Below are 9,136 nucleotides of genomic sequence, written 5' to 3'. Positions count from 1 at the left end.
GAACCCACCCGCACTGCGCATGAAGAAACTGAACTGGCAGAAGCTGCCATCCAACGTGGCACGTGGTGAGGGTCCCCAGACCCCCAAGAGAAGCTTCCCCCAGGACAGGGGCTGGTCTCTGCTGGGGAGAGGGGCAGGTGGCACATGGAACTTGTGTGCGTGTCCTGCCCGTGCGTGGCCAGGGCAGCCTGGCCCTTGCTCTGGGCTCGGCACCTGTGGTTGAGGTGGGGACGGGGGAGGAGCAGGGCCGGGGCTACCTCTGAGGACCCCCTTCCACTTGCTCCCATGAGCCAGTGTGCCTGGGGTGCCATGGTGCCCTGGGGCCCGGCTACAGGTCCTCAGGTAGGGAGGTAGGGTGCCTGCTGTATGCCGGACCTGCTGGGCCCCAGGCAGGTCATCCTTTAGACCCTCTGGGAGGCTCCAGTCCTTGCCTGCTGGATCACCAGGCCCCGGGGCTGCAAGAGCCTCACTGGCCATGTGCCCACCCAACAGAGCACAACTCTATGTGGGCGTCCCTGAGCAGCCCCGATGCTGAGACTGTGGAGCCTGACTTCTCCAGCATCGAGCAGCTCTTCTCCTTCCCTGCGGCCAAGCCCAAGGAGCCCACCACAGCAGCCGCACCGGCCAGGAAGGAGCCCAAGGAGGTGGGGACGGGGAGGGGACTCAGACCGGGGCCACCTGCCAGGTCACCCTCCGGTACCAGCCTGTTGGGTGGGGCTTTTCCAGATCACTTTCCTCGATGCCAAGAAGAGCCTGAACCTCAACATCTTCCTGAAGCAATTTAAGTGGTGAGTGACAGAGGTGGCCCCATCCCAGGCCACGGAGCCTCACCTCCACCTGAGCCTCCCGACTTGGGCCCAGCGGTGCCCTCTGCAGGCCACCATGGGAAGTGCATACTGTATCCCCTGGGCAGGATAGTGGGCGGGGAATAGCCCCATGCTGCCCCAGCTAGGGGCTGTCCAGGCTCCTGGGGAGGGAGCGCTGGGACCTCCCCACAAGGCCACAGACAAGCAGTGGCTAAACCAGGGCGAGGACCTGGGCCCTGACTCTCAGCCCCCTAGTCCTTTCCTGCTGCGGTGTCCAGCACGGGCCCAAGGGAGCTGGCTGGACTGACCCACCCTACATCTCCCGAGCAGGGCCCATGGAGGGAGAGCGAGGGTAGGAGTCAGTCTGGGTCCCCTTCACCGCATGACCGTGGGCAGACAACTCGACCGCCCTGTGTCCCACCTGCCCTGGCCACCCCATGACTGCGTGGGGAGACCCTGCCAGGCGGGGTCCCAAAGAGGCTGGGTGGGGTTGACTCATGGTCCACCCGCCCCTGCCCGGTCCTCTCCCTGCTCCAGCTCCAACGAGGAGGTCGCTGCTATGATCCGGGCCGGTGATACCACCAAGTTTGATGTGGAGGTTCTCAAACAGCTCCTTAAGCTCCTTCCAGAGAAGCACGAGGTGAGAGGACCACCCCCACCCCCTGCCTCCAGTTAGTGCCACCAACCAAGGGAGAGGCTGTCCCCGGGGCTCCTCCCAGGAGGGAGACAGAGAAGGGAGGCATCCCAGCCCCACCTCTGCCGTGAACTGTGAGCCACAGGGAGCTGTGATGGGACTGGAGGGGCTGAGCCCAGCGGGCAGTCCGGGAGGGCGGGAAGCTGGTGTGGGGGGATCCCACACGCCGTCCTCCTCCTGGCAGATTGAGAACCTGCGGGCATTCACAGAGGAGCGAGCCAAGCTGGCCAACGCCGACCACTTCTACCTCCTCCTGCTGGCCATTCCCTGGTGAGCACAGCCGCCCTCAGACCCCAGGGCCTGGGCCCTAGGTGGGAGGAGAGAAGGAATAGGGAGCAGGGCCCAACCAGGGTAGAGAAGGGGCTGTGCCAATGGCTGCCCCGGGCTCCAGGAGCGGCGTTGCAGCTGTCGGGCTTCTAAACATCGCTCGAGCCCCACCCCCAGTCCTTCCCCTCAAAGTGTGAGGCTCGAGGCCTCTGGAGCAACTGGTTCCCGCTCTGCACAGGCCCAGGAGGGTGCCTGTTGGATGGGGCAGGCAGTGGAAACTCCCTCCCTTTGCCCACCACCCAAGCCAGAGCCCTGTGCTGCGTGCCCCTCTGGCAGGGACAGGGAGGGTATTCAGGCCACTGATCCCTGTCTGTACCATCCCCAGCTACCAGCTGCGAATCGAGTGCATGCTGCTGTGTGAGGGCGCGGCCGCCGTGCTGGACATGGTGCGGCCCAAGGCCCAGCTGGTGCTGGCCGCCTGCGAAAGTGAGTGGGGCACGTGTGCAGGAGGGACAGGCCTCCGAACTAGAGCCAGAGGGCTGCTCGGGGCCCCTGCTACTGCCAGTATCATAATGGCTGCTAAGAGCACCCAAGGGTGCCAGCCTTCACCACTCCAAAAACCACCTTGTTGCCACCACCTTGGTGCACACACCTGCTGGACGCACAGACACACGCATGCCCACCGCCACTCGGGCACGTGCACACACATGCACACCGCCACTCGGGCACGTGCACACACATGCACAGCGCCACTCGGGCACGTGCACACACATGCCCACCGCCACTCGGGCACATGCACACCGCCACTCGGGCACGTGCACACACATGCACAGCGCCACTCGGGCACGTGCACACACATGCCCACCGCCACTCGGGCACATGCACACCGCCACTCGGGCACGTGCACACACATGCACAGCGCCACTCGGGCACGTGCACACACATGCCCACCGCCACTCGGGCACGTGCACACACAGAAGCTCACGAGCACAGGCACACACATGCACACAGGACAGACACACGTACACGCCCCCCCACACACACACTCTCACATACCTGTACAGACACAAGTGCACACACGCGGTACCATCTCTGAAAGGGGATGCTCGGAGACCTGCCACAGCCACTGGGCAGGGAGAGGGACAGGTACGGACCAGTGAGGCACAGTTCACATCTGTCAGGCACACTGGAGGTGTCCACTCCCATCGGTGGAGGGTTTGCAGTCCCCAGGCCCTGTCCTGTGTCCCTTACGGTGCTGGGCTGAGCCTGGGGAGGAGCCAGGGAGTGCAGGGGCGCTGGCAAGCAGGACCACACCCCACCGCCAGGGCATCTGGGGGCTCCGAACCAAGAGCCCTTCTCCACCCCTGGCTGCCCCTGCAGGCCTGCTCACCAGCCGCCAGCTGCCCATCTTCTGCCAGCTGATCCTGAGAATTGGGAACTTCCTCAACTACGTAAGTCAGGGGCAGCTCCCCATCCCACCTGGCCTGCCTGGGGCTTGCAAGACTCACTCCCGGCCTCTCCCAGGGCAGCCACACCGGTGATGCTGACGGCTTCAAGATCAGCACGTTGCTGAAGCTCACGGAGACCAAGTCCCAGCAGAACCGTGTGACGCTGCTGCACCACGTGCTGGAGGTGGGCCGAGGCGGCAGGCACCAGCAGGGGCGTGATGGCAGGGCTTCAGGTCCCCCTAGACCTGCAGTGTAGAGGTGTAGGGGCCATACCCACCCCGTGCCCACCACTCAGACTGCCGGTCTCCCTGTCTCAGGACCCCATCTAGAGCCAGCAGCCTCAGTCAGAGCCGTGCCCCCATCCCTCCCAGCACCCCTTCCTTCCTGCAGCACTGGCTCCCCTGAATGAGCCTTGTCCCTCCCCAGGATACCTACCCCTGGTCTGGGGGGACAGTCCCTAGGAAAAGCAGAAACATCACAAAGTCATAGCCAGGCCCAAGGGAAAGATTTGAGGGTCTGGAGTGGCAGGGGTTTTCTGGACCTTAATTGCGAAGGGTTAGAGCTGGGGGAGTGGGAATGGGCATTGCGAAGGGTTAGAGCTGGGGGAGTGGGAATGGGCATCCCCAGGCGGAGCGTGGTCACAGTGGATCTCACTGGACGTGTCCCATTGCAGGAAGCGGAAAAGAGCCACCCCGACCTCCTGCAGCTGCCCCGGGACCTGGAGCAGCCCTCGCAAGCGGCAGGGTAGGCAGCTCCTGCCAGCCCACACCCCTCAGCCAGGCGGGGGCCTGACTTCTGTCCCCAGCCAGTGAGGTGGCTGCCCGCCAGGACTGAGTCTCACAGCGGCAGCACAGCCCCGGCGCCCTTAGGAGCCCTGCCCAATAGAATGCTTTCCTTCTGGGACAGGACCATGTCTGCCATGGTCTATCCCCTTCTGACTTAAGTGAGGAAACAGGCCTAGAGGGGGCAAGGGCTGGCCAGGTCAGGGTCACACCAGGGGCAGGTCTAATACAGCCCCTTCCCGAGTTGAACCTTCACCACAGCCGCGAGCAGGCTTGGGCCTCCCTCATCGTATAGATGAGGAAAAAGAGGCCCCGGAAAGCAGTGTCACCTCCTGGGTCACACAACCCAGGCAGGAGGGCAGCCTGGGCCACCCCACTATGCAGTCCGGGCCCCTAGCACAGGGTCCTTCCCAGGCTCCACCTGCCCTGTAAGGTTCTCTGGCCCAGGAGCTGCTCAGCCTTGGGGAGAGCTAGGCCAGTAGGACAGGCTGACCATTAGGGTCCCCGCTCAGATGCCCACAGAGGGCTGAGGGCCAGCTGGAACAGGCACTCAACCCCAAGACTGCAGGTGGGGCCTCAGAGTGCAGCCTGCAGTGTGCGCAGTGGGGCACCAGGGCCTGTGCAGGGGAGGGGCTCCCCTGTCCCAGCAAGGCTGGCGTCAGCTGTTGCTGTCTCTGCCTGGCCCTCCTCACCTTTCAGGATCAACCTGGAGATCATCCGCTCAGAGGCCAGCTCCAACCTGAAGAAGCTTCTGGAGACTGAGCGGAAGGTGTCCGCCTCGGTGGCCGAGGTCCAGGAGCAGTACACTGAGCGCCTCCAGGCAAGTGGGCACCTGGGCCTGGGGCTGGCAGAAGCTGCCCTGATCAAGCGAGCCGGGCGAGTGGCTGTGCTATCTCCTGGCTCCAGGGTGGATCCTGGGGACCGAGGGTCCCCAGTGTGCATGGTCAGGGTACAGGCCCCTGCTCCTTCTCAGAGACCACTGTCCTCAGGGCCTGTCCCTGTGGCCACCACCGTCCTACAACCCAGGGCCTAACCCTAGGTGGTGCCCACGCGGGGCTCTCACAGGACCATCACGTGCCCTTACCCCCAGGCCAGCATCTCGGCCTTCCGGGCACTGGATGAGCTGTTTGAGGCCATTGAGCAGAAGCAGCGGGAGCTGGCCGACTACCTGTGTGAGGACGCCCGGCAGCTGTCCCTGGAGGACACGTTCGGCACCATGAAGGCCTTCCGGGACCTCTTCCTCCGCGCCCTGAAGGTGGGGGCAGCCTGGCAGGGCACAGCCTGTCTGGCTAGAGTGGGGTCCTGAGGCCCCTGACCTTCCTCCAGCAGGAGGGGCAGAGGCACCCTTCGTCGGGTGGACACAGCCGTGTGGGCCTTGCGCTGCTGAGGCTCAGGGAGGGTGACGCCCAGGCCCACGGAGCCCCTGAGGTGTGCCACGCTGGGGTGACGGGGCCACATCTGCCAGTGCAGGAGAACAAGGACCGGAAGGAGCAGGCGGCGAAGGCAGAGAGGAGGAAGCAGCAGCTGGCGGAGGAGGAGGCGCGGCGGCCTCGGGGAGAGGATGGGAAGCCTGGTGAGGCTGGGCCGGCTGGCTGGGCAGGGACGGGGCAGTTCTGGGATCCTTGCCTGTGCTCCAGCCTCCCCATGACCCCCAGCCCTCTAGGTGGGCTCCAGGGTCCCCGTGCGGCTCTCTGAGTGTCCCACGCTCCTCAGTCAGGAAGGGGCCCGGGAAGCAGGAGGAGGTGTGTGTCATCGATGCCCTGCTGGCCGACATCAGGAAGGGCTTCCAGCTGCGGAAGACGGCCCGGGGCCGTGGGGACACCGACGGGGGCAGCAAGGTGGCCTCCATGGATCCCCCAAGAGCCACAGAGCCTGGTAAGACCCTCTCCCACTGCCTCCTCATGGTCCCCTTGCCACTGTCCCTACCCTGTGCCTCTAGGAAGCCCTCTTGACTTCACTGGAAAGCCCTCTCCTCTCCCTGGACTGCCCTGGAGGCCCCTAAGACTAGGGACAGCCGAGGGGGCAGGTGGTGGCCGCTCAGCTCTCATCCCTCATCCCTCCCTCCACTCACTCCAACTCCTCCACTGTAACAACAGGCCCTGCCCCTAGTGCTGAAGTAGCGGCCCAGCCTGCTGGGCTCCTAAGAGATGAGGCCAGGCCCACTGACACATGCCCCTGGGCTGAGGGTGCTAGAGGTGGCAGGAAAGGCAGGCGGCAAAGCCCTGGTGGGAGGACCCCATTCCTGGGGTGGCTGCCTCAGGGTGCTGGGGATGGTGTGGCCCAGGGTCCCCCGCCCTGCCACAGTGTAGACAGACCAAGGACGCTGAGGCCAGGTCCTGCTCTGAGACATCAGAGGAGGCTTCCTGGGGAGGAGGCTTTGCAGGACGTTCAGGTAGACAGCGGGATGGAGGAGGCTGCGCTTGGGCTGGCTCCCGGGCAGGGTGCCTGCCCCTCACTGGCGTGTCCCTCCATCCAGTGGCCACTAGTAGCTCTGCAGGAGAGCCCGTGGGCGGCACACACTGTCCCACCTCTAAGCCCGACCTTGATGCTACAATGGCCAGCGAGTCCCGGGGCTGGGACCTTGTAGACGCCGTGACCCCCTGCCCTCAGCCCACCCTGGAGCAGTCGGAGGAGGGTGGTCCCCCGCCCCTGGAGAGGCGTTCTTCCTGGTATGAGGATGCCAGCGACGTCCTAACCACCGAGGAGGCCCAGTGCCCCCAACCCTTGGAGGGGGCCTGGCCAGTGACTCTGGGAGGTGCTCAGGCCCTGAAGCCCCTCAAGTTCTCCGGCAACAAGCCCCCTGCAGCTGGAAGTTCAAGCCAAGATGCCAAGGATCCCACGTCCTTGCTGGGCGTCCTCCAGGCCGAGGCCGACAGCACAAGCGAGGGGCTGGAGGACGCAGTGCACAGCCGTGGTGCCAGACCACCTGCGGCAGGTCCGGGTGAGGATGGGGACGAGGACGAGGAGGATACAGCCCCAGAGTCCGCGCTGGATACATCCCTGGACAAGTCTTTCTCCGAGGATGCGGTGACCGACTCCTCAGGGTCAGGCACACTCCCCAGGGCCCGGGGCCGGGCCTCAAAAGGGACTGGCAAGCGACGGAAGAAGCGTCCCTCCAGGAGCCAGGAAGGTAACTCAGGGAGGGGCCCTGGGTACCTTCCCATGCCAGGGCGCTGGCACCCAGCCGGTCCCTCCCCTTCCCCACTGGGCATTGCAAGTTCCAGCAGCACCCGGGACAGGTGACTTGGGCGCGGCGCGGGAGAGGAGGCAGCAGCGCATCCACCAGGGGGTGGCTTTCTGGGCTGCCGTGGCCCATGCAACTGTTTCTCCAACCCGCTAATTCCCGCCTTCACCCCACCTCCGTTAGGGAGTAAGGGGCGGACACTGGGCACCAGGTCCCAGGCTAGTGGTTGCCATGCAGCTTAGTGGCCAGAGAACCGGGCAGCCCTCGGAGGGTGTTGGCATGGCTGTCCCGGGCCCCCCAGCCCCACCCGCTCTGAGTCAGGGTTGCTCCTGTGTGATAAGCCGTTGAGTGCATTTCTTTTATTTGAAAGCAGAGGTTCCCCCTGATTCTGATGCTAATAAAACAAAGAAACCATGTGTGATCCAGTAAGGTACGTGCGCGGCCGGCGCTCCGTGGGGGCTAACAGCAGCTGCAGGGCAGTGGGGCCAGAGCTTGCTGCCCAAACCCCTCCGGGACACTAACCTGGCTTCTCTCCAGCCCGCGTAGTGCATCAGTGTGGCCTCGCCTCTCCTGCGGCCCTGGTGGTGGGCTCCCCCCTTTGTCCCCTCCCTCTCCGCAGGTTATCTGCTCACCTGGTGCCTTCTGCAGGCAAGACAAAACCTCAGCGCTGGCTCCGGGCATGCAGGCCTCGGGAGGGCAGGTGGCAGGGCTAGCCGGGCTCCCTTAGTGAGCAGGATCCGGGGCGTGGGCGGGACCTCCTGGCTGGCAGGACAGGCTGAGGTTGCTCCTGTCTGCTGTCCTGGCCCTCACTGCAGTCCCAGTAACCCTGTGGCTTTCCTGCTCTGTCTGTCAGTGGAGCGATATCTTCACTCTGAGTGTGTCGATGGGGTGGGGCCTGCTGGAGCATGTCCCCAGGAAGTCTGTGAGGAGACAGGGACAGTCCCAAGGGCAGATGCTGCCAGGGACAGGCACACTGCAGCCCCCTCCTGTTGGACAGTATCCTTCTACCCCGAGGCCGTGGGTGGGTCTGTGGAGATGCAGATTACCCCCGGCACACGGCGTCTTCTGGGGGGCCCCCAGGCAAGGGTCAGTCAGCCAGGTCCGTCCACAGGGCTGGAGAGGCCGATGCATCCAGCTAGACAGACCAGTCTGCGCTGGGTGGAGGAGGAGCTAGAACAGAGAACCAGAAGGTCCAGCCTGGCCGCTCGTGAGCTCTGTGAGCCCAGGTGGTGGCGTCTTCCAGCACCTCCAGCCTTGCTCAGAGCGAGCCCAGCGTCCGTGCATCGCAGATATGCTGTGACCGCTGGGCCTGGGGCTGAGGCTTAAGACATGTGAGGTCTGCTGGTGCCCGTCAGAGGCAAGGGCGGTCTCGAGCCCAGAGAAGCTTCTCCAGACAGTCTGTCCTCACTGTGGGGGCACGGCCTTCACCCTGGGGTCCAGCTTTTGCTTCTAGGGCCATCTTCCGAGTGTGGCTCTCTGGTGTGAAGCACCCACATGTATTTTTAGAAAGGTGCTGGCATCTCCCTTAGAGGCTGGAACTTGGACTTGCTGTCCCTGAGTGTGAGGAACAGTGGAGCATGCAGGCTTGGGGCGGGCAGCCACGTCTGACAGTGGTCCAGTGAAAGATGGACGTGCTCAGTGCCAGCTCCGTGCTCCACCCGGTTCTCTCCTGAACCTTCTGTACGTGCTTAGCCTCCGCCCACCCCAGCTCCTGCCACACAGGCGGCTGAGGGCAGGAGGAAGGAATCGTCCTCTTCTCTCCCCAACTTTTTATTTTTAATTTATTTTTATTTATTTATTTTTTCAAGACAGTCTCACTCTGTTGCCCAGACTGGAGTGCAGTGGTGATCTCAGCTCACTGCACCCTGCACCTTCCAGGTTCAAGTGATTCTCCTGCCTCAGCCTCCTGAGTAACTGGGACCACAGGCACGTGCCACCACGGCTGGCTAATTTTT

General features: G+C 64.1%; 1 protein-coding gene across 2 annotated transcripts in view; it reads left to right on the top strand.

Moving 5' to 3' along the window:
• The first annotated feature begins 6 nt into the window (after positions 1–6).
• Positions 7–9,136, top strand: part of LOC105518415 (inverted formin-2) — a 12,872-nt gene continuing 3,742 nt past the window's right edge. The window contains exons 1-15 of one of the 2 annotated variants that reach the window (XM_011951402.1): positions 7–65; positions 493–644; positions 727–788; positions 1,344–1,446; positions 1,685–1,770; positions 2,153–2,253; positions 3,148–3,218; positions 3,292–3,399; positions 3,889–3,959; positions 4,697–4,817; positions 5,088–5,252; positions 5,468–5,570; positions 5,711–5,872; positions 6,474–7,127; positions 7,555–7,611. In XM_011951402.1, the coding sequence (XP_011806792.1) occupies positions 20–65; positions 493–644; positions 727–788; positions 1,344–1,446; positions 1,685–1,770; positions 2,153–2,253; positions 3,148–3,218; positions 3,292–3,399; positions 3,889–3,959; positions 4,697–4,817; positions 5,088–5,252; positions 5,468–5,570; positions 5,711–5,872; positions 6,474–7,127; positions 7,555–7,610 (2,061 nt within the window). In that variant the 5' untranslated portion in view covers positions 7–19 and the 3' untranslated portion in view covers position 7,611. The remainder of the gene's footprint in view (positions 66–492; positions 645–726; positions 789–1,343; positions 1,447–1,684; positions 1,771–2,152; positions 2,254–3,147; positions 3,219–3,291; positions 3,400–3,888; positions 3,960–4,696; positions 4,818–5,087; positions 5,253–5,467; positions 5,571–5,710; positions 5,873–6,473; positions 7,128–7,554; positions 7,612–9,136) is intronic. The other variant, XM_011951403.1, reaches the window with a different exon arrangement.

Source organism: Colobus angolensis, unplaced genomic scaffold (genome assembly GCF_000951035.1).
Source record: "Colobus angolensis palliatus isolate OR3802 unplaced genomic scaffold, Cang.pa_1.0 Scaffold32, whole genome shotgun sequence".
Classification (NCBI taxonomy): domain Eukaryota; kingdom Metazoa; phylum Chordata; class Mammalia; order Primates; family Cercopithecidae; genus Colobus; species Colobus angolensis.
This window is presented reverse-complemented; position numbering and strand designations above follow the sequence as displayed.